The sequence below is a fragment of the Macaca fascicularis genome, chromosome 14 (assembly GCF_037993035.2).
Source record: "Macaca fascicularis isolate 582-1 chromosome 14, T2T-MFA8v1.1".
NCBI classification, from domain to species: domain Eukaryota; kingdom Metazoa; phylum Chordata; class Mammalia; order Primates; family Cercopithecidae; genus Macaca; species Macaca fascicularis.
Window position 1 is genome coordinate 117615001 of NC_088388.1, and position 24765 is coordinate 117639765.

The window sequence follows — 24765 nt, forward strand, 5'->3', positions numbered from 1 at the left end:
CACCTGAGGTCAGGAGTTTGAGAGCAGCCTGGTCGACATGGTGAAACCCTGTCTCTTATTTAAAAAACAAAGAGACAAAAATTTTAAGTAACATTAGGTTACTTAAATAGGTAAGATGTTCACCTATAATTTGGAAACTATCCTTTGTCAAATCAGATTTTCTTTTTTTTTTTGAGACGGAGTCTCGCTTTGTTGCCCAGGCTGGAGTGCAGTGGCCGGATCTCAGCTCACTGCAAGCTCCGCCTCCCGGGTTTACGCCATTCTCCTGCCTCAGCCTCCCGAGTAGCTGGGACTACAGAATCAGATTTTCTTTAGGAAATACTGTAACAACCTACCTTGCTTAAAGCTGAGCCTTGTTTCGTGCATTTCTAACTAGAGCCCAATAGTCATCAAAAGATGATAGAGGCCGGGTGTGGTGGCTCACACCTATAATCCCAGCACTTTGGGAGGCCAAGGTGGGAAGATGACTTGAACCTAGGAGTTTGAGACCAGCCAGGGCAACATAGTGAGACCCCATCTTAATAAAAGTAAGAAAAGATGGAGAATAGGTTGTCCAGGAAATCAAGGGTGGGTATTTTTAAAATTTATGTATTTGACAGAGTTTCACCCTTATTGCCTAGGAAATCAGAGTGGGTTATTTATTTACTTATGAGGCGGAGTTTCGCTCTTACTGCCCAGGCTGGAGTGCAATGGCCTGACCTCGGCTCACTGCAACCTCTGCCTCCCAAGTTCAAGAGATTCTCCTCCCTCAGCCTCCTGAGTAGTTGGGATTACAGGTGCCCACCACCATGCCTGGCTAATTTTCTGTATCTTTAGTGGACACAGGGTTTCACCAGGTTAGCCAGGCTGGTCTTGAAGTCCTGACCTCAGGTAACCCACCCACCTCGGCCTCCCAAAGTACTGGGATTACAGGCGTGAGCCACTGAGCCCAGACTGAGTGGCTTTTTTTTTGAGATGGAGTCTAGCTCTGTCACCCAGACTGGAGTTCAGTGGCGCAATCTTGACTCACTGTAACTTTCACCTCCTGGGTTCAAGTGATTCTCCTGCCTCAGCCTCCTGAGTAGCTGGGACTATAGGTGTGTGCCATCACGCCCGGCTAATTTTTGTATTTTTAGTAGAGACAGGGTTTCACCATGTTGGCTAGGATGGTCTTGATTTCTTGACCTCGTGATCCACCCACCTCGACCTCCCAAAGTACTAGGATTACAGGTGTGAGCCACCGCACCTGGCCCAGAGTGGGTATTTTAAAAAGACGGCCATTCTCATAATCTGATTAAACATTTGGTAATAAGGTATTATGGATAGTTTTACCAGAGTTACTAATGTACTTCCTAGAAATTAAGAATAAATGCTAAAAACATTTTACATTTTCAGAAATGTAAATACTTTCATATTCAAAACTGCTGGCAGAGTGCGGGGACTCATGCCTGTAATCCCAGCACTTAGGAGGCTGAGGCGGGTAGATCACTTGAGGTCAGGAGTTCGAGACCAGTCTGGCCAACATGGTGAAACTCCATCTCTACTAAAACATACAAAAATTAGCTGGGCATTGTGGCGCATGCCTGTAATTCCAGCTACTTGGGAAGCTGAGGCACACCAGAATCACTTGAACCCAGGAGACAGAGGTTGTAGTGAGCCATGATTGTGCCACTGTACCCCAGCCTGGGCAACAGAGCAAGACTGTCTCAAAAAACAAACAACAAACCGCCCCCCGCCATTGCCAAAAAAGGCCAGGCACAGTGGTTTGAGCCTATAATTCCCACACTTTGGGAGGCCAAGGCAGGAGGATTGCTGGAGTTCAGTTCTAGACCAGCCTGGGCAACAAAGCAAGACCTTATCTCTACCAAAAATTCAAAATACTAGCCAGGTGTGGTGGCATGTGCCTACAGTTCCAGCTACTCAGGAGCCCAGCAGAACTAGGCTGCAGTGAGCTATGATTGCACCACTGCACTCCAGCCTGGATGACAGCAAGACCCTGTCTCAAAATGAAAAACAAACTGCTGAAAAAGATTCTTTTTTGCTTTCATTATTTTAGGTCTCTGAATTTAAGTACTGCTGACCTACCACATTACTCAGGAAGCTGCATTCAAGAACAACATTTACAGATTCTCTAACGAGACTACAACCTCCCACAAGACATATTATTTACCGTCATTCATGCTAGTTGGTATTTTTACCCTTTATTGCTATTATATACGGTGTGACATCAAATTTCCCCCAGGAAAGATTTTTATTTCCTGCATTTAAAGGTTCCTCTTAGCTATTTTGTCAGGGACGTACATGCTTGTTAAGGTTTCTCATCTTCTACAGGCTCGCTGTGGTATTCTGCCACATACAGGCTCTTATCAATGTTGCTTGGAATAGGTTTAATTTCTGTTCCCAGCTGCTCCTCAATACTTTTCAGGTTGAAGCGATCATCATATGTGATCAAGTTGATGGCTAAGCCAAGATGACCAAAGCGACCTAAAAAAAAGTTGTTTAAAAATTTTAATGAATAAAATATGAAAATCAATGCAAATTGTGCAAGTCAAGCAGTGGCAAAACCACACAGGATTGATAATTCTGTTCAGTGCCACTCTTAGCATGCAAAACAACTTCTTAATGGTCTTCAAACACAGGTTTCCCTACAACTTCAGGTTTTGTAGCCCAAAGTAGTACTTTATTTTACCTTTCTCAAATGACAAAATGGCTACTCATCTGTGTCAAAAATTGTCATAAAATATACACTAGTCACAGACCATACCACCTAATGAGTGAAGTTCTCATGTTAATTTCATCTCAAATTAAGCAGTTATTTTAACTTTTCTTAATAAACGTTACAGAAGAATTAGAAATTAGTCTTAAATACCAAACAACTGAATTAGTGTTAATTCACTGTTCTCATAGCTACTGTACTCTATTTCACAAAGGAACAAAATTTAGTCATTATGCATCTCAAAAAAGAACTTCTATCAAGAATATCACGTCTTTTTTCCTCACCTGATCTTCCAATACGATGGAGATAGGTCTCGGCCAGCTTTGGGAAATCAAAGTTTATTACCACATTCACAGCTTGTATATCAATACCTCGGGTAAACAGATCTTAAAAAAAAAAAGATAATTTTCATTCTATCTTTCAATTTAGAAATGTCTCTCAGTACAATAATCTCTAACACACAGAGCATAACCTAAGTTTATTAATTCAGTTATTCAAATACATTTGCATATTACTGGCATTACCTTTCATAATCACGTTATCATGAACAACTTTCTGTTCACAAGTTACTTTTTTCCAGTAATTGTAAGCAAGTTTTTAAAAATATGTCTAAAAGAGGCTGGGTGCACTCAAGCCTGTAATCCCAGCACTTTGGGAGGCCGAGCTCAGTGGATCACCTGAGGTCAGGAATTTGAGACCAGCCTGACCAAAATGAAGAAACCCGTCTCTACCCAAAAAAAAAAAAAAAAAAAGTTAGCTGGACGTGGTGGCGGGTGCCTGTAATCCCAGCTACTCGGGAGGCTCAGGCAGGAGAATCGCTTGAACCTGGGAGGCAGAGGTTGTGGCGAGCCGAGATCGCGCCATTGCACTCCAGTCTGGGCAACAAGAGTAAAACTCCGTCTCAAAAAAATAAATTTAAAAAAAAATAGACTGATATTCAAAGTCCTCCAGGCAGGGCTTGGTGGCTCACACCTGTAATCCCAGCACTTTGGGGAGGCAGAGGTGGGTGCATCACTTGAGGTTAGGAGTTGGAGATTAGCCTGGCCAACATGGTGAAACACTCCTTCTACAAAAAATACAAAATATAGCTGGGCATGGTGGTGTGCGCCTGTAGTCTCAGCTCCTCGGGAGGCTGAGGCGCGAGAATCACTTGAACCTGGGAGGTGGAAGCTGCAGTGAGCCGAGATTGTGCCACTGCACTCCAGTTTGGGCAACAAGAGCGAAACTCCGTCTCAACAACAACAAGAGTAACAACAACAACAAAGTCCTCCATGCTATGCTTTGTCCTAATTTACTTCCCTAACACATCTCAGTTTTTCTTCTCTATCAAACTTATCTTCTTAGCCATCTGACCATCAGTCCCCTAAAACTTAATCCATGTGTTTAAAACTTACCTAGCCTAGAAAGCCAATTAAAATCTCATCTCTTCTCAAACCACCTCAGCCAATTATATTACTCTGCTACGAACACTTGGGATTACTTACTATACACATACTTCCCATTTGCAAGTCACCTTTACTGCCTTGTGGATCTAGTCCAGTGAATGATTTTGTAAACAGTTTTACTACAATATAGCCATGCCCATTTGTTTATGTATTGTCTAGGCTACTTCTGAGCTACAATAGCAAAACTCTGTAATAAAGACCAATTAATGTGCAAACTCTAAAAAATTTACTATTTGGCACTTCATAGGAAAAGTATGTGGGCGCTTCCTTAGACTCCTAATGTTTACCTTTTTATCTCTCCAATTAAACCACACTCCCCCAAAGGGGTGGTATTTTATATATGCCCTTCAGTATTGGTCCTTCAAGAACTTATCTGAAGAAACCTTGCAAGCAAGTAATGATTTTTAAAAGCCCAACTGTTGGACGCGGTGGCTCACACCTGTAATCCCAGCACTTTGGGAGGCCGAGGCAGGCGGATCACCTGAGGTCAGGAGTTCAAGACCAGCCTGGCCAACATGGTGAAACCCCCATCTCTACCAAAAATTAGCTGAGTGTGGCAGCGGGTGCCCACAATCCCAGCTACTTGGGAGGCTGAGGCAGGAGAATCACTTGAACCCAGGTGGTGGAAGTTTCAGTGAGCTGAGATTATGCCACTGCACTCCAGTCTGGGTGACACAAACTCCATCCACCCCCCCCACCAAAAAAAAAAAAAAAAAGAAATCCTAGAAGTATTGGTAGGGTGTGCTGGACTATGTCACAGGGTGCACCGTGCAGTATGAACAAAGAAAGCAAAAAAGAACTTGGGAGAAAAACACTGGGTAAAGGAAATACAAAAATACTTACCAGTGCAAACAAGATTGCGGCATAAGCCATTTCGGAAATCATGAAATACACGATTTCGATGTTCCTAGGAGAAAGCAATTTATTCCATTTGATTAGCACTCATATACAGCCCCAAATTTCCCATGATTATTTCTCCTAGTCGATCGGTTCTACCCAAAACCTGTTTATAAGTGATCCATGACATTAAGCTGCTTTCAAAACCAAATATGAGTTAAGTTATTGATCTCTTCATCTACAGAAACTGTTTACTTACGAAATTTCATAATGTAGTTAACAAAAAGTCATTTTGTTAAGTTTTAAATTATTTTTTGCTAAATCAAATTCTGAAATTTAGACATTGCATCTTTCTCTAAAGGCAAACAGTAAAGAAAAAAGAAAAATCAGCTAGCTGAGGGGCCATATTTAAAAATCCAGAGCAATGCTGTCCAGTAGAAATTTCTGTAATAAAGGAAATGTTTGTGTCTGTACTTCCACTTCCAATACAGTATCCAGCAGCAACAGGTGCCTAACTGAGCACTTGAAACGTGGCTGTGATTGAGAAACTGACTTTTTATTTTAATTTTTTTTTTTTTTTTTTTGAGACAGAGTCTCGCTCTGTCGCCCAGGCTGGAGTGCAGTGGCGCTATCTCGGCTCACTGCAAGCTCCGCCTCCCGGGTTTACGCCATTCTCCTGCCTCAGCCTCCCGAGTAGCTGGGACTACAGGCGCCCACCACCTCGCCCGGCTAATTTTTTTGTATTTTTAGTAGAGACGGGGTTTCATTGTGTTAGCCAGGATGGTCTCGATCTTCTGACCTCGTGATCCGCCCGTCTCGGCCTCCCAAAGTGCTGGGATTACAGGCTTGAGCCACCACGCCCGGCCTTATTTTAATTTTAACTGATTTAAATGGCCACATGTGGCTAGTGGTTACTGGATTAAACAGAGAATTAAACATGGGAATGAAAGGAAGAATACAATTTTACATTTGTATTATGCCTGACAGCTTACAAATTTAAACATTTACCTTAATTTTCCTAACTACCTTGTAAGTTATGAATATGTACTATTATCTCTATTTTATTGCTAGAAAATGAACCTTAGGTAGGTCAAAATGAAAGGTCCTTTGGCTACTAAGGAACAGTTTATTCTTAAACTCAGGACATTTAAAAGAACATTAAAACAAAATAAAATCAGAGATTTCTTGTTAAATTTGTGCAAGTTCTAGTTTTATACTCACCTGCCTCATTTTAGCATGAATATAGAAGCAAGAATAACCCAGTTGAGAAATCTTCTTGGCTAGTAATTCAACTCGCTGAGAGGAGTTACAGAAAATGATCGACTGGTTTATCTGAAGCTGAGCACAGAAAAAATAAGTATGAGAAAAATTAAAACCTTCATTTGGCTTGCCAAATCTTGAAAACACTAACCAGCAAACAAGAAACATTAACATGGTCTAAAATTTAGAATCTTATGATATGAGAGAGATGGTAAATTCTAAGTACTTTAATAGATGGAATATAATAATATCTAAGATTTATTGTATTAGAGTATATTTCTTAAGGGCCACATAACTGTCAACAAGAGTAATACAATTGATTATCTGATTCCAAGTAGTTATGTTTTGTTTTTCCATTTAAGAATACGTGTGTGTGTGTGTGTGTGTGTGTGTGTGTGTGTGTGTGTGAGAGAGAGAGAGAGAGAGAGAGAGAGAGAGAGAGAGAGAGAGAGAGAGAAATGGAGTTTCACTCTTGTTGCCCAGGCTGGAGTGCAATGGTACAATCTTAGCTCACTGCAACCTCCACCTCCTGGGTTCAAGGGATTCTCCAGCCTCAGCCTCCTGAGGAGCTGGGATTACAGGCACCCACCACCATGCCTGGCTAATTTTTGTATTTTCAGTAGAGACGGGGTTTCAGCATGTTGGTCAGGCTGGTCTCGAACTCCTGACCTCAGGTGTCTGCCCACCTCAGCTTTCCAAAGTGCTGGGATTACAGGTGTGAGCCACCGTGCCCAGCCAAGAACATCTTTAATATACTCACAACCAATGCCACTAGCACTGGGCAGCACTTCAGCACCATGAGTAGGGGTCAATTAAAACCGTGAAATCAGCAACAAAAATTTGAAAAATATGGCACAGTGAAAAGGATACTTGTTCACAGTATGAGAGCTAAACAAGAGGACAGAGCATTGTCTTCTTCAACCTCAGCTGGGTATGTGCGTGTCAGGTGACTTAAACTCTTTGCCACACTGTACACGTCCACAAATGACTGCTAAACTGCCTTGAGTATTAATTCTGGAGTTACAAATAAATTCTAGTGACTAAGCAAACTCACAAATACAGAATATGTGAATAATGAGTATTAACCCTAGTAAAGGTCTAAGTATTTCAGAAACTATTCAAAAGTGTATCTGTGACTTGTTAATCATTTAGTATCAACTTTAGGTCAACAATTAAAACTGCCTTTTAGGAAACACTATGAATTTTTTAAAAACTTTTTTTTTCCTTCCCGAGATGGAGTCTTGCTCTGTCGCCCAGAGCTGGAGTGCAATGGCGTGATCTTGGCTCACTGCAACTTCTGCCTCCTGGGTTCAAGCAATTCTCCTGCCTCAGCCTCCCAAGTAGCTGGGATTATGGGCACGCACCACCACGCCCAGCTAGTTTTTTTGTTTTTTTGTAGTAGAGACGGGGTTTCTCCATGTTGGCCAGGCTGGTCTCGAACTCCTGACCTCGTGATCCGCCTGCCTCAGCCTCCCAAAATGCTGGGATTACAGGCATGAGCTACCACGCCAAGCCAGAAACACTATGAACTTTTATACAGTGAAGATGGTAGGAAAACTGATGAAATAATCTGTTTTACTGGGACTCGAGAGATAATATTCAACAGCAGAAGCCTACTTCTTACCCTGGAGAAAAGTGTGTTGAGGCAGTGTACTTTTTGGCGCTCAGTTACATATGCGTAGTACTGGGTTACTCCCTTCAGAGTTAGTTCCTCCATCAGGTTAATCTCATAGGGTTTCTGCAAATGGGAATTCTGGGAGGGGAGAAAAAAAAAGATGGTTCTTCTTAAATGAAAGCAGAGTTCATCTCAAATTCAAAATATACCCACCCTATAGGTTTCTGTCTAATCAACTCTTGCTATAAGGGATGCAACTCTCTTCAAAACAAAATATATGATCTGTCATTACAGAATTTTCCCCCCGCTGCCCTGAGATGGAGTCTTGCTATCACCTAGGCTGGAGTGTAGTGGCACCATCTCCACTCACTGCAACCTCCACCTCCTGGGTTCAAGTGATTCTCCTGCCTCAGCCTCCCGAGTAGTTGGGATTACAGGCACACGCTGCCACAACAGACTTATTTTTGTATTTTTAGTAGAGACGGGGGTTTCACCATGTTGCCCATGCTGGTCTCGAACTCCTGACCTTGTGATCTGCCCACCTTGGCCCCCCAAAGTGCTGGGATTACAGGCCTGAGTCACCACGCAAGACACGTTAGAAATAAATTAAGATATAAGATCTCAAAAATGCAGCTAAGTTACTACAGGTTAAGTATTCCTTATCCAAAATGCTCAGGAACAAAAGCGTTTCAGGTTTTAAATTTTTTCTAATTTTGGAATATGCGCATTACACTTAGTGACTGAGCATTCTTAATTTGAAAATTCAAAATCAAAAGAACATTTCCTTTTAGCATCATGTTTGTGGCTCAAAAGGTTTCAAATTCTGCAGTATTTTGGATTTCAGTTTACGATACTCAAACTCTATTTTGTATATAGAATAATACTGGAATCAATTCAGCTAGCACCAATGGCTATGTCATCATGACACCAAAAACTAAGAGAAAAATGAGGAATTTAATTAATTACTATTACAACCTTCTTAAAAAGTCAGTTAATTTATGTAAAACAAATCTTTAATTGATCAACTGAAGAAAGAGCCAAAGGCTTGAAATAATTAGTATAAAGTATTTTCACAGATAGGAAGATGTAATTATGAATAAAAGCATACTCATAGATCATAGGATGGCACTGATTCCAAGTACAGATTTATACTCACCATGAACTTCTGTACACTAAGAGGGAAAGTAGCGGAATATAGTAAAATCTGCCTGTTTTTAGGTAGCGTGAGAATAATATCCTCCATTATCTGCACAAAATCCTGTGACAGCAACTTATCTGCCTGCAGTAGAAAGAAAAGACAATTTTAAAAACAATAAAATAATGTCTAAGGTCTTTGGTTAATACATGGTCAAAGAATAAGGCATCATCCAACAAAAGCATCCATGAAATGTTCCTGGTGGAAAACAATAAATTCTCTCCAACACTGCAGAGTCAAATATGCATAAGGGGGCAGAATCTATGATCCCCATCTTCTAGGGGAAAAAAAAATTCTACACTACACAGATAAACCTCCCCCCTTCTATAACAGAATTTAATTAATTAATTTATTTTTAGAGACAGCATTTCACTCTGTCACCCAGGATGGGATGCAGTGGCATAATCATAGCTTACTGTATGCAGCCTGAACCTCCTGGGCTCAAGTGATCATCTTGCCTCAGCCTACCAACCTACTGAGAAGCTGGGACTACAGGCACATACCACCAAGCCCAGCTCAACAGAATTTTAATGTGATGATTCTCATTAAAGAGGTAGTATTGTATATGTGTTTGAAAGTACAGGTTCTGTCTGTGCACGGTGGCTCACGCCTGTAATCCCAGCACTTTGGGAGGCCGAGGCAGGAGGATCACGAGGTCAAGAGTTCGAGACCAGCCTGACAAACATGGTGAAACCCCATCTCTACTAAATATACAAAAATTAGCAGGGTGTGGTGGATTGCACCTGTAATCCCAGCTACTTGGGAGGCTGGGGCAGAATAATTGCTTGAACCTGGGAAGTGGAGGTTGCAGTGAGCCGAGATCACACCACTGCACTTCAGCCTGGGCAACAAAGCAAGACTCTGTCTCAAAAAAAAGTACAGATTCTGGAGCTAAACTGCCAGGTTGAAATCTTGCCTCCTTCATTTCTTAGCTGTGTGGGAATGTTACAGAACTACTCTGTACTTCAGTTTCCACAACTGTAAAACTGTAAAACTAAAATTTGGATGTTTACATCATGTAGTAACTACTTTACAGGGATTTAGAAAAAACTTGGCTAAGGTCAGGTGTGGTGGCTCACACCTGTAATCCCAGCACACTGGGAGGCTGAGGCGGGCAAAGCATTGAGGTCAGGAGTTCAAAACCAGCCTGACCAACATGGAGAAACCCTGTCTCTACTAAAAATATAAAATTAGCCGGGCATGGTGGCACATGCCTGTAATCCGAGCTACTCGAGAGGCTGAGGCAGGAGAATCGCTTGAACAAGGTTGAGGTTGCGGTTGCGGTGAGCTGAGGTTGTGCCACTGCACTCCAACCTGGGCAAAGAGACTCCGTCTCAAAAAAAAACCAAACCAAACCAAACCAAAACAACAAAAAAGAAAAAACTCGGCTTTCAAGTTATCCAGCCACTCCTCTTCTTAAAAATTAAACCTAAACTCTGGCAAGTGTAAGAAAAAGACAAAAGCTGAATTCCTACGAATGCCTAACTACTGCATCTGAAGTATAAAACATATTTTATAAGCAAATTAAAATCTGGATGTCTACATACTATAGTAACTACTTGACAGGACACCTACCTTATAGGTTTCTTGTAAAGATTAAATGAAAAAAAAAAAAAAAAAAAGTAAAGCACTTAGTGTTGGTACCCAGTGACTAATAAATGTTTTCTCTCATTACTTAAAGATAAAAGCCTGATTTGAATTAAATGTTACCTAAAACACAAACCAGGCCGGGTGTGGTGGCTCACACCTGCAATCCCAGCACTTTGAGAGGCCGAGGCGGGAGGATCACCTGAGGTCAGGAGTTCAAGACTAGCCTGGCCAACACGGCGAAAACCTGCCTCTACTAAAAATACAAAAATTAGCCAAGTGTGGGTAGTACACATCTGTAATCTCAGCTACTCAGGAGGCTGAGGCATGAGGATCACTTGAAGCCGGGAGGCAGAGATTGTAGTGAGCCGAGATCACGCCACTGCACTCCAGTCTGGGTAACAGAGTGAGTCTGTCTCAAAAAAATAGTAATAATAATAAAACACAAACCAAATGTGAAAATAACCTCATGTCAAAACATTAACACTGATACACTACAGATCCTCCTTGACTTACAATGGGATTATGTTCTGATAAATTCATCCTAAGTTGAAAATACTACCCAAACCTACTGAACATCATCACTTAGCCTAGCCTCCTTGAAACATGCTCCACTTAGCTTATAGTTGGGCAAAATCACTTGACAACACCGTATACTGTACAGTATCAGCTGTCTACCCTCAATGATCATGTGGCTGACTGGGAGCTGCAGTTTGCTGCTGATGCCCAGCATCATGGGAATATCATATAGCATATTACTAACCAGGAAAAAAATTAATCTTAAGAATTCAAAGTACGGTTTCTAATAAAAGCTTATCACTTCCACTGAAAAACCATAAAGTGAACCATCGTAAGTCAGGGACCATCTATATATGTACAAAACATGGCTAGATCCCAGGACTACAGATTTTAATAAGTTTTTAAAAGGCATTTATAACATGGTGAGATAATATGTCTAACAGAGATTAATAACCAAACACTACAAAGTAGTATGCACAAAAGGAGACAATATATATTATATGCTTTTAAAAATTAATCGCCGAGGCTGGGCACGGTGGCTCAGGCCTGTAATCCCAGCACTTTGGGAGGCTGAGACAGGCGGATCACGAGGTCAGGAGATGGAGACCATTCTGGCTAATATGGTGAAACCCCGTCTCTACTAAAAAATACAAAAAACTAGCTGGGCGAGGTGGCGGGTGCCTGTAGTCCCAGCTACTCGGGAGGCTGAGGCAGGAGAATGGGCATAAATCCGGGAGGCGGAGCTTGCAGTGAGCTGAGATCCGGCCACTGGACTCCAGCCTGGGCAACAGAGCGAGACTCCGTCTCAAAAAAAAAAAAAAAAAAAAAAAAAATTAATCGCCGAGTAGAAAGAGATGTAGAATAAATTTGGCTTTGCGGTTATTCACTCCTCTTCTAAAAAATGAAAATAAAACCTAATCTCTGCTATCTCTAAGAAAAAGACAAAAAGGAGAATTCCAATGAATGCCTATAATCTACTCCCGCTGACAGGTAAAACACATTTTATAAGCAAATTAATTTAAACTGATCGCTTATGTGTTTACTAGATCATAAACACAAGCAGCTTTTGCTTCATTCACTGGCAGTTATAAGCAAAGCACAGAAAAGTACAGAATAGTATAATGCCAAATGAAGAGATATTACCTCATCCAACACTATCATCTGGACATGATCAACCTTTGCTACTCCCTTCTTAATAAGATCCAGGATTCTCCCAGGGGTAGCAATCACCACGTGCACTATGCAAGATTTAGAAAACATATATTCTCATTAATTTTAATTTGGGCAAAAAGGATATTGTAAAGGTTTATCATATTACAGTCCTCAGTTGCTTAATGATAATTCTGAGAAATGCATTGCTATGCGATGGTACAGCCTACTCCACTGTATAGCTCCATTATAATCTTATGGGAACACCGACATACATGCGGTCTGTCACTGATCAAAACATTGTTATGCAGCACATGACTATCTTTTATCAGAAACACTAGGCCGGGCACCGTGGCTCATCCATGTAATTCCAGCACTTTGGGAGGCCCAGGTGGGTGGATCACATGAGGTCAGGAGTTCGAGACCAGCCTGGTCAACATGGTGAAACCCTGTCTCTACTAAAAGTACAAAAATTAGCTGGGTGTGGTGGTGGGAGCCTGTAATCCCAGCTACTCAGGAGGCTGAGGTAGGAGAATCGCTTGAACCCAGGAGGCAGAGGTTGCAGTGAGCCGAGACCACACCACTGCATTCCAGCCTGGGCAACAGAGTAAGACTGTGCCTCAAATTAAAAAAAAAAAAAAGAAAGAAAAGAAACACGGCCGGGCGCGGTGGCTCAAGCCTGTAATCCCAGCACTTTGGGAGGCCGAGACGGGCGGATCACGAGGTCAGGAGATCGAGACCATCCTGGGTAACACAGTGAAACCCCGTCTCTACTAAAAATACAAAAACTTAGCCGGGCGAGGTGGCAGGCGCCTGTAGTCCCAGCTACTCGGGAGGCTGAGGCAGGAGAATGGCGTGAACCCGGGAGGCGGAGCTTGCAGTGAGCTGAGATCCGGCCACTGCACTCCAGCCTGGGTGACAGAGCGAGACTCCGTCTCAGAAAAAAAAAAAAAAAAAAAAAAAAAAAAAAAAAAAAAAAAAAAAAAAGAAAAGAAACACATTGTGTTATAGAGGTGGGAATAACACAAAAAGGTCCAAAGATGTGTTTTAGGATAAAGTCTTCCATTTCACCGCAGGATGCTTAAAAAATACTTTTCACCTCTACACTGGGTGGGGTACAGCTTCCCAAATCACCTGCTTCCAACAGGAGGCATACTTTCTTGTCTTAGGGTAATTCCCAATTAATAACAGAAGGCACACCAGACTTCTGACATAAAAGCAATGCCTCTAATCTGGAACAGTGAACCGAGTATTGTTAAAAGGATCAAACAAGATAACAATTTTTAAAAAACCTATGCAATACAAAGAATATATCACATAATTATATATAGTATTCTAACTAAAATTTTAGATATAATTTTATGAGTGATCTCATTCTTGCTGTTTTGTTACCTTTTTCCACTCAGCAATGTATCATGAAAATCTTAATGAAAATGAATACAGATCAACTTCACTCCTTAATGACTATGTAGAATACTATTCAGACTATAATGTATTTATTTAGCCAATCTCCTTCTAAGTTGGTCCAATTTTTTGGCACGACAAACCACCCCATAGTAAACAACTTTGTACATACAGCCCTACATTTACCCAACTTTTTTCTTCAGGAAAGATTCTTAAAAATATAATTTATAATTTTAAAATAAGACTGCCAAATTGCTCATGATAGAGATAAGTTGACACCCCCACGTTTACAACATAGCCTATTTCTCCACAAACTCACATTAATGTCTACTACTACTTTTAGCTTTACCAATTAAACAGGTAAAATTACTATAAACTTGCTGTTTTAGAATTAGTAATAAAGTCAAATATTGCTTTCAATTACCGTCAATCTGTTTTTTTCTCTTGAATGCAATGGTCATTTCCTTTTTTTACTGCAGGATTTCTGTTCCTTAATTCTTAAAAATAATTTTTAATAATTTACTGAAACACTTGAGACTAAAATTACAGAGAGCTACACTACCTTTTAGTAATCATTTCTTACCTGTATCATCAAGCCTCATTATGTCATCTCGTAAATTGGTTCCTCCTGTGGTTGCCATCACTTTGGCCCCTCCCATGTGTTTGCTGACCTGGATGCAAATTTGACTGACCTGTAGAGCAAGTTCTCTAGTGGGAACAATCACCATTGCTGAAACAACATCAAGGAACATATGAGAAAATATGGGGTGAGGTGGGAGAACATACTATACATTATATTTACAAAATTCAAGAAGCTACAGAAATACTGCCCCTTATGATGCAGTGGCTCAAGCCTGTAATCCCAGCACTCTGGGAGGCCAAGGTGGACAGATCACGAGGAGTTTGAGAGCAGCCTGACCAACACGGTGAAACCCCACCTCTACTAAAAATACAAAAATTATCCAGGCTTGGTGGCACGCAGCTGTAATACCACCTACTCAGGAGGCTGAAGCAGGAGAATCACTTGAACCCTGGAGGCGGAGGTTGCAGTGAGCAAAGATCACGCCACTGCACTCCAGCCTGGGCGACAGAATGAGACTCAGCTTCAAAAAAAAAAAAAGGCGGCCAGATGCGGTGGCTCACACCTATAATGCCAGCACTTTGGGAGTGCTGGGATCCACCCAAGGTGGGTGGATCACCTGAGGTCTGGAGTTTGAGAACAGCCTGACCCTATCTCCACTAAAACTACAAAATCAGCCAGGCGTGATGGTACATGCCTGTAATCCCAGCTACTAGGGAGGTGAGGCAGGAGAATCGTGAACCCAGGAGGCAGAGGTTGCAGTGAGCCGAGATCGCACCATTGCACTCCAGTCTGGGCAACAAGAGCAAAACTCAAAAAAAAAAAAAAAAAAAAAAAAGAAAAAAAAGAAAAGAAAAGAAAAGGAAACACTGCCCTTATAATCTAGACACCGAGATGTATTAAAAAATTGGGCTGGGTAGCACAGTGAGTAACTCACACCTGGAATCCCAGCAGTTTTGGAGGCTGAGACGGGAGGATCATTTGAGCTCAGGAGTTTGAGACCAGCCTGGGCAACGTAACAAGACCCCATCTCTACTAAAAAAATCAAAAAAACTAAAAGTTGAATCATCACAAGACTCACAGGACATTATGAAAACTCAAATGGACAAATCTCTTTACAAAAAGAGAACTTATTATAGTGTCCCAGATTTAGACTTTCCCTCAGCAATACTATCACATAAATATTACACTCTTCTTTTTCTTTTGAGATGGAGTCTTGTTCTATTGTCCAGGCTGGAGTGCAGTGGCGCCATCTCAGCTCACTGCAACCTCCGCCTCCCAGGTTCAAGCGATTCTCCTGCCTAAGCCTCCTGAGTAACTGGGATTGATTACAGGCGTCCGCCACCACACCCAGCTAATTTTTTGTATTTTTAGTGGAGACAGGGTTTTACCATGTTGGCCCTGCTGGTCTCAAACTCCTCACCTCAAGCGATTCTCCTGCCTCGGCCTCCCCAAGTGCTGGGATTACAGGTGTGAGTCACTGCACCCGGCCTTCTGCTGCTGCTGCTTCTTTTTTTGTTTTGAGACAGAGTCTCGCTCTGTTGCCCAGGCTGGAATGCAGTAGCATGATCTTGGCTCACTGCAACCTCCACCTCCGAGGTTCAAGCAATTCTCCTGCCTCAGCCTCCTGAGTAGCTGGGACTACAGGCACTTGCCACCACACCCAGCTAATTTTTGTGTTTTTAGTAGAGATAGGGTTTCACCACGTTAGCCAGGCTGGTCTTAAACTCCTGACCTCAGGTGACCTGCCCACCTCAGCCTCCAGAAGTGCTGGGATTACAGGCATGAGGCACCACACCCAGCCAATACCCTTTCTTAATTACAAACTTTTAGCATGTTGAGTTGGCAACTATTAGCTCAAAGTTTATTAACTTAATATTTCTAAGAGCCCCAACTACATTTGAGTCAGATTCACCAGTGTAAAATACCTAAGTAGGAAACTCCTGCTCTCTAGGTTCTATTTATATCATATGAAAAGTGGGGGCCGGGCACGGTGGCTCAAGCCTGTAATCCCAGCACTTTGGGAGGCTGAGACGGGCGGATCACGAGGTCAGGAGATCGAGACCATCCTGGCTAACATGGTGAAACCCCGTCTCTATTAAGAAATACAAAAAAAACTAGCCGGGCGAGGTGGCGGGCGCCTGTAGTCCCAGCTACTCGGGAAGCTGAGGCCGGAGAATGGCGTGAACCCGGGAGGCGGAGCTTGCAGTGAGCTGAGATCTGGCCACTGCACTCCAGCCTGGGTGACAGAACGAGACTCCGTCTCAAAAAAAAAAAAAAAAAAAAAAAGAAAAGTGGGAAGAAACGGTAATTACAGATTAAGAAAGCTAAAAATGTAGTTTCAGAGGTGAAATCTTAATTCCATTAACTTACACTGAATATAACTATGAAAATTGTTTATTCCCACTGCCGAGGCTCTTAAAATCTCAGAACCCACAGACTTTAAACAGAAGTTCATGTTTCTACAAGGAATTCTGCTAACACTCATCTGCCACAAGAAATAGTTCCATAGTTTATAAGTAGCAATGTCAACTAATTTAACCTCTCAGAATTCTCAGCTGTCTTTTTTTTTTTGAGTTAAGAGTCTCACTCTGTCACCCAGGCTGGAGTACAGTGGCACAATCTTGGCTCACTGCAACCTCCACCTCCTGGGTTCAAGTGACTCTCGTGACTCAGACTTCCGAGTAGCTGGAATTACAGGTGTGTGCCACCACATCCAGCTAATTTTTGTATTTTTAGTAGAGACAGCGTTTTGCAATGTTGGCTAAGCTGGTCTTAAGTATCTGGCCTCAGGTGACCCACCCACTTTGACCTCCCAAAGTGCTGGGATTACAGGCTGTGAGGCCCTGTGCCCAGCCTCAGCTTTCCTACCTATAGGGCACTAATACTTATTTTTCCTGTCTCACTGGAATGCTGTCAAAACTGTGTATCATATAAAAACACTCTTAAAACTAGAAATCTCTAAAAAGCTGGGAATCATTTTTAAAAGACCATCATCAGGCTAAAAAAAAATCTGAAAAGAAAGAATACAGATTTTAGATAATGTAAATTCTGACAAAAAAAAAAGGCGTAGTATCTTCTACACATAGCTCCAAGGCTGAAACTCCCATTTTTAGTTTAAAAACAAACTTTTGTTCAACTAACCTTGTATATTGTCCTTCTTCAGGTCTAGCCGTTCAAGTAAGGGAATGAGGTAGGCACCGCTCTTGCCTGTTCCATTTTTTGCTCTAGCTAAGATATCCCTACCAGATAAAGCAATGGGAATGCTCTCCTCCTAAAAGAGATAAGACAATACAAAATTACTTGTGAATTTAGTACACAAGCAAATTCCTCTCTGAAATACACTGAAGGATACCTCTTTTCGGTATTGTTTTAAGTATCCTACATTTGAATTCTACATGAATAGCAGAGATCCAAGTAAATCAGCAGGACCAGTCAACATCAACATCATTATAAACCAGTATTTACTAGAACTGCTCACAGAATTTTAAATTGTAACCCAATGTCATAAAAACTGTGTTATGTGTGTGTCTCAAGAAAACAACAAAGAAAGTGGAGGAACTCAGGCTGACCCATAAATAGCACTTGAAAATACAGACAAAACAAAAGCAAAGCCTCCTTCAAACAAAAATTGGAAAAATGGCCAGGCACAGCAGCTCATGCCTGTAATCCCAGCACACTGGGAGGCAGAAGTGGGGGATGGCTTGAGCCCAGGAGTTCAACACCAGCCTGGGCAATTGGGCAACATGAAAAAACCCCAACTCTACAAAAATTACAGAAATTAGCTGGGTGTGGTGGTAGGTGTCTGTAACCCTTGAGAGGCTGAGCCAGGAGGTCAAGGGTGAAGTGAGCCATGATTGCACCACTGTACTCCACCATGAAAGAGATCTTGTCTCCAAAAAAAAAAAAGCTAGACACAGTGGCTCACATCTGTAATCCCACCATTACGGGAGACCAAAGCAAAAGGATCACTTGAGCCCAGGAGTTTGAGACCAGCCTAGGCAAGATGGTGAGACCCCATCTCTACAAAAATTTTTAAAGGAAAAAGCAAAAACAATTCCAAGGTAAGACTATATATATTTTGACTAGCAAACCAATTTGACCAGTGAAAAACTGTAGCTTGGACACCTCATCCCTGCAACAAAACACAAATAGGCTGGGAAAGCTTAATCTCAGGTCCTACTTGTCATTTATTTATATAATAAGTAAATCTCCAATGTCTGTCTCACAGCCTACTTCTCTGTTCTGAAATGTGCTCTCTATTGAGGGTTCAATTCTATTGCAGTTATCTCAAATACGGTCACATTACTAAAGGTGACCTCTCATTTTAATATTTGGCTTACTTTCTTACGTATTTTGCAAATGATAACAATAGTTCATATTAACTTAAATTTCTCAAACAGCAAAGGATTCTCAAAAGTTACTGAAAAATAAATAGACATAAATAAAGAGAGGTCAGGAGTTCAAGAACAGCCTGGGCAACATGGCAAGAACCCCTTCTCTACAAAAACAAAACAAACAACAACGAAAAAGCTCAATTAGTTGTTAAAACTGTTAAAAGGAAATGATGTGAATTTTTTTTTCTTTTTTCTTTTTTTTTTTTTTTTGAGACGGAGTCTAGCTCTGTCGCCCAGGCTGGAGTGCAGTGGCGCGATCTCGGCTCACTGCAAGCTCCGCCTCCCGGGTTCACGCCATTCTCCTGCCTCAGCCTCCCGAGTAGCTGGGACTACAGGCGCCCACAACCGCGCCCGGCTAATTTTTTGTATTTTTAGTAGAGACGGGGTTTCACCGTGGTCTCGATCTCCTGACCTTGTGATCCGCCCGCCTCGGCCTCCCAAAGTGCTGGGATTACAGGCGTGAGCCACCGCGCCCGGCTTTTTTTCTTTTTTGAGATGGAGTCTCGCTCTGTCACCCAGGCTGGAGTGCAGTGGTGCAATCTTGGCTCACTGCAAGCTTGGCCACCCGGGTTCACGCCATTCTCCTGCCTCAGCCTCCTGAGTAGCTGGGACTACAGGCGCCCGCCACCACACCCAGCTAATTTTTTTGGTATTTTTAGTAGAGACGGGGTTTCACCATGTTAGCCAGGATAGTCTTCTCCTGACCTCGTGATCCGCCCACCTCGGCCTTCCAAAGTGCTGGGATTACAGGCGTGAACCACTGCGCCTGGCCATGATGTGGAATTTTAAATGTTTTTCTTTATTTTTTGAGACAGGGTTTCATTCTTGTCACTCAGGCTGGAGTACAATGGCGCGATCTTGGCTCACTGTAACCTTCGCCTCCTGGTTCAAGTGACTCTCCTGCCTCAGCCTCCTGAGCAGCTTAGACTAAAAGCATGCACCACCACGCCCAGCTAATTCTTGTATTTTTAGTAGAGACAGGGTATTTCACCATGTTGGTCAGGCTGGTCTTGAACTCCTGACCTCAGATGATCCACCGACCTTGGCCTCCCAAAGTGTTCGGATTACACACATGAGCCACCGTGTCTGGCCTGAATTTTTAATTTCTAAAACTAAGACACTAGGAATCAAATTCACAGTCACTGACATTTCTCCCTTCTATGCCTGGGTTAATGACCAAAAAAAAAAAAAAAACCAAAAAAAACAAAAAACAGCTTTAGCCCTTTAAAGCCGCTATTGCTAGAAATGACTAAATAATAAGCAGGACGACTTCCATCTCCCACAACACTCTTCTACCTAGAGCTCCAATCACAGGATATAAATGGGTTCTATATGGTCAAAACAACACAGCTGCCAGAACAACTGTGAAAATGTTGTTGGCCGGGCGAGATGGCTCATGCCTGTAATCCCAGCACTTTGGGAGGCTGAGGTAGGTGGATCACCTGAGGAGTTTGAGACCAGCCTGGTCAACATGGTGAAACCTCGCCTCTGCTAAAAATACAAAAATTGTCATGGCGCGCACCTGGAGTCCCAGCTACTTGGGAGCCTGAGGCAGGAGAATCGCTTGAGCCCAGGAGGAGGAGGCTGCAGTGAGCCAAGATCGCGCCACTGCACTCCAGCCTGGGCAATGGAGCAAGACTCCAACACACAGACACACAGACACACAGACACAGACACACACACACACACACACACACACAGACACACAGACACACGAGAATAAAATATTGTTGTCTTCACAGGATTAGTCTGCCCAAGATCACAAAGCAAGAAATGCTTTAGCCAGTACTTGAATGTAGATCTGCACATAACATGTAGGCAAGAAGGTGGAGAAAATGGAACTCTCATACACTGCTAGTGGGAACGTATAGTCATGCAAGGAAACCAGTCTTGCAGTTCCTCAAAAGGTTAAACAGAGTTACCATATGAACTAGCAATTCTAGGTATACAGTGAAGAGAAATAAAAATATCTCCACACAAAAACCTGCACCTGAATTTTCACAGCAGCATTATCCTTAATAGTCAGTTCCTTCTATGTATTTTTTTTTAACAACAGTACAAACTTTATTCATAAATAAAACTTCATAAGGTTAAAAGCAGGGGCAGTTTCTATTTTAAAAATAGCGGGGAAGGCAGCCTGCTATTTTATTTAAAAATCACAAGTTAGGTTTTTCAAATGGATAGCAGTTGAGATCATTAAATCCCCTTCCTACTTCCTAGATTTTCATAAAATAGCACATTAACTCCTCAGTCCTTGGAAAACCACCCCAAATATCTACCAACTGATGAGTGGATAAATCAGTAGTCAAGCCATACAATAAAATACCATTCAGCAAAAAGGAATGGAATATTGATACATGCTACAACACAGATGAACTCCGAAAACATTATGCTAAGTCAAAGAAGCCAGTCACAAAAAAAGTCAAAGAAGCCAGTTACAAAAAAATCACATACTATAGGATTCCATTTATATCACATGTCTAGACTAGGCGAAGCTAGAATGACAGAAAGTATACTAGGAGTGGGAGAAAATGAGGTGTGACTGCTAAAAGGGTTTCTTTTGTGGGACTGATCAAAATGTTCTAAAATTTATTGTGGTAATGGTTGCACAACTCTAAATGCACTAAAAAGCATTAAATTTTATACTTTTGATGTGTGATTTGTTGTTTATATCTCAATAGAGCTATTACCCCAAAAAAATCAACCCCACAAGCTTAGGGCTGACATCTACCACCTTAGGTCTCCAAGTTCACACTCACTGTACCATTTAGATACTGACTGAAGAGTATTTGTTGTGTATTGGTTCTCCAGTATCCCTTTGCTAAGTAATACTCCAATTTCCTTCTAAGGAATTACATACGCCCTGCTCTCCCCTGTCCCAACAGACCAAGCCTCACCAATTTTCTAAGCCAAGTGGTAGACACATAGCCCACACTAGGCCAGGGGAATGTTGCCTCCTAAGAATCTAAATGTTACAGTGCATCCATTACAGCTTCCTAAGTCCTTCGGAGCTATCTCAGTTCTCAGTCATTTCCAAGTATGTTTCTCTAGTCTTCTCAATCTTGTGAATTCCTGTTCTTTTTCCAATAAATTTCCTTTTGCTTAAGTTAGATCAAGTTGGTTTCTGATACCTATAATTAATGGTATACTTTCCAATTTCCTAGTATTGAGAGGCATTTTACAAAAGTGTGGTACCAACAAAAGCTCGACATTGCCCAACTAGCTGCATTTACACTGACTGCTTCCTCTTATTTTCCAAACCTTAATTTCCAAGAGGAAAAAAAACCCTATGGGTACTGCAGAGGAGGTAGCAGTGATTGTTACAGATGTTCGCTGCTTACCAGGAAAAAAAAGGGGAGATAGTAATTTCTAATAATATCTCTAATTTACACTGCAGATGGTGGCTCACGCCTGTAATCTCAACACTCTGGAAGGCTGAGGCAGAACTGCTTGAGGCCAGGAGTTCAAGACCAGTCAGTGTGACAAAGAGAGACTCTGTCTCCCCGACCCCACCCAAAAATAAAACAAAACAGAACGCACACACAAAAACCACCACAAAAAACAACCAAAAAAACTGAGTTTTTAGGAATTAATTTTTTAATCAAAATAAACACATTGTGAACAGGAGGAATGACTTATTACAGGATTCAGAATGCTATAATTCCTAACTATAAATAGTAAACTATTAATCCTTATTAGACCTTAGTTGACCTGGCACAAAATTTTGTTGCCAACAGTAAGGAGCTTCCATGTTTCCCTCAATAATGAACTACTCATTTCTTCACCTTCTTAGATTTTCGAAAAAGTGTTCTAGAGGTGTGCCCAGGATTTGGAAGCAACAAGAGAGGCCATCTTTCTCAATCATAATCTCAAAGTTAATATAACCTTTCAAATAATGCTAAGCAGACAAATACAGTATATTCTTAGGCCTTCCAAAGAAGTCTATGTTCCTATAAAGCTACACCTTTAGAATGGCAGTTATTCTACTGGCCACAGCATCCATACCTAGAACTGGTCACAGATGGCTCTATCAAAGAAATATGTGTGGGAGCAATCTGTAGTATATCTGGTTCCAGGCTATCAATGTAAAAGCTCTTTTGAGAGCATATAATTTTAAGTGCCTAATTCTCCAACTTTTTTTTTTTTTTTTTTTTTTTTGTGAGACAAGGTCTTGCTCTGTTGCCCAGGATGGAGTGCAGTGGCACAATCCTGGTTCACCTGCAGCCTCAACCTCCTGAACAGCTAAGACTACATGTCCACCATGCCCAGCTAATTTTTGTACAGTCAGGGTTTTGCCATGTTACTCAGGCTGGTTTTGAACCCCTGGGCTCAAGCAATCCACCCACTTTGGCTTCCCAAAGTGCTGGGATTACAGGTGTGAGCCACTGCACCCAGTCAATTCTCCAATAATCTCACAGCCAAACTGCAACTGAATTCCACCTCAAAAAAATTCCACCTCTGCATTTGAATTCCATTCAAATGCAGAAGACTCACCCAACTAATCAAAGCAGCTTTAATATTTAGGGGGAAAAAATGCCTGGATGAAACTGTAAAACCAAGCATGATAGAAGACATGCTTTTAGGCACGGGGGAGGGATGACAAAAAAAAAAAGAGAGAGAGAGAGAAGGTAGATAATGGAAAGAATACTAGAAGACAGCCTGCCATGAGGTTATATTTTACCAGGGGGGGGATGGGTGCACCCAAATCTCAGAAATCGCAACTAAAGAATGTACTTGGCCAGGCGTGGTGGCTCATGCCTGTAATTCCAGTACTTTGGGAGGCCGAGAAGAGTGGATCACCTGAGGTCAGGAGTTCAAGACCAACCTGGACAACATGGTGAAACCCCGTCTCCACTAGAAATACAAAAATTAGCCTGATAGGCTGGTGCGCACCTGTAATCCCAGTAACTTGGGAGGCTGAGGCATGAGAATTGCTTGAACCCGGGAGGCAGAGGTTGCAGTGAGCCAAGAGCACACCATTGCACTCCAGCCTGGGCGACAGAGCGAAACTCTATCTCAAAAACAAAAACAAAAGAATTTACTCATGTAACCAAGCACCACCTGTTCCCCAAAAACCTACGAAAATAAAAATAAAAATTTTTTTTTTTACTAGGGGATCTGTAGATTTTGTTTCGGTTCTAAAATCCTAATATTTGTGACTTGTTACTCTGAATGACTCTAAGAAACAGATAATCTTGTGCTTTCCATGGATCCCCAGGACAAAACAATAGGAAAGAAAAAGGCAATACAATTGGTGGCCTTGAGTATCTAAAACAATATACTCATACGATACCTTGCTATTTCAAAATACTTTGGTTATACCCTACATTTGATCTTCACAATAAAAATCCCGTGAGAGAGTACTTATTTCTACTTTACAGAAAAAGCTAGATGTCAGACTGGTTAAGTGGCTGAAGAGTTAATTGTTATGCTATACCAACACTGAGAGTACTAGTAACAAAGTTAATTTTAAATTTTAATACAAGGTAAGAAATAGGAGTCGGGCGCGGTGGCTCAAGCCTGTAATCCCAGCACTTTGGGAGGCCGAGACGGGCGGATCACGAGGTCAGGAGATCGAGACCATCCTGGCTGACACGGTGAAACCCCGTCTCTACTAAAAAAAATACAAAAACTTAGCCGGGCGAGGTGGTGGGCGCCTGTAGTCCCAGCTACTCGGGAGGCTGAGGCAGGAGAATGGCGTAAACCCGGGAGGCGGAGCTTGCAGTGAGCTGAGATCCGGCCAGTGCACTCCAGCCTGGGCGACAGAGCGAGACTCCGTCTCAAAAAAAAAAAAAAAAAAAAAAAAAAAAAAAGAATGAGGACTGGGCTAAGTGCAGTGGCTCACACCTATAATTCTAGCACGTTGGGAAGCCAAGGCAGGAGGACTGCTTGAGCCAAGGAGGTCAAGACCAGCCTGGTCAACATGGCAAAACCTTGACTCTACCAAAAAAAAAAAAAAAAAGAAAAGAAGAAAAGAAAAGAAGCCAGGTGTGATGGTACTCCACTATCATCCTTACTCAGGAGGCTGGAGCAGGAGTATCATGCGAGCCCAGGAGTTTGAGGCTGCAGTGAGCTAGGATCG

At 42.0% G+C, this 24765-nt stretch overlaps 1 protein-coding gene across 3 annotated transcripts in view; it reads right to left on the minus strand.

Annotated features, from left to right (window-relative positions):
* DDX6 (DEAD-box helicase 6) overlaps positions 1-24765 on the minus strand; it is a 47191-nt gene that overhangs the window by 4832 nt on the left and 17594 nt on the right. For all 3 annotated transcript variants that reach the window (XM_045370951.2, XM_005579852.4, XM_074015406.1), the window contains exons 5-13: positions 17431-17560; positions 14290-14436; positions 12297-12391; positions 9009-9131; positions 7862-7990; positions 6199-6315; positions 4984-5047; positions 2980-3081; positions 2281-2463 (exon numbers count right to left, since the gene is read on the minus strand). In XM_045370951.2, the coding sequence (XP_045226886.1) occupies positions 2288-2463; positions 2980-3081; positions 4984-5047; positions 6199-6315; positions 7862-7990; positions 9009-9131; positions 12297-12391; positions 14290-14436; positions 17431-17560 (1083 nt within the window). In that variant the 3' untranslated portion in view covers positions 2281-2287. The remainder of the gene's footprint in view (positions 1-2280; positions 2464-2979; positions 3082-4983; positions 5048-6198; positions 6316-7861; positions 7991-9008; positions 9132-12296; positions 12392-14289; positions 14437-17430; positions 17561-24765) is intronic.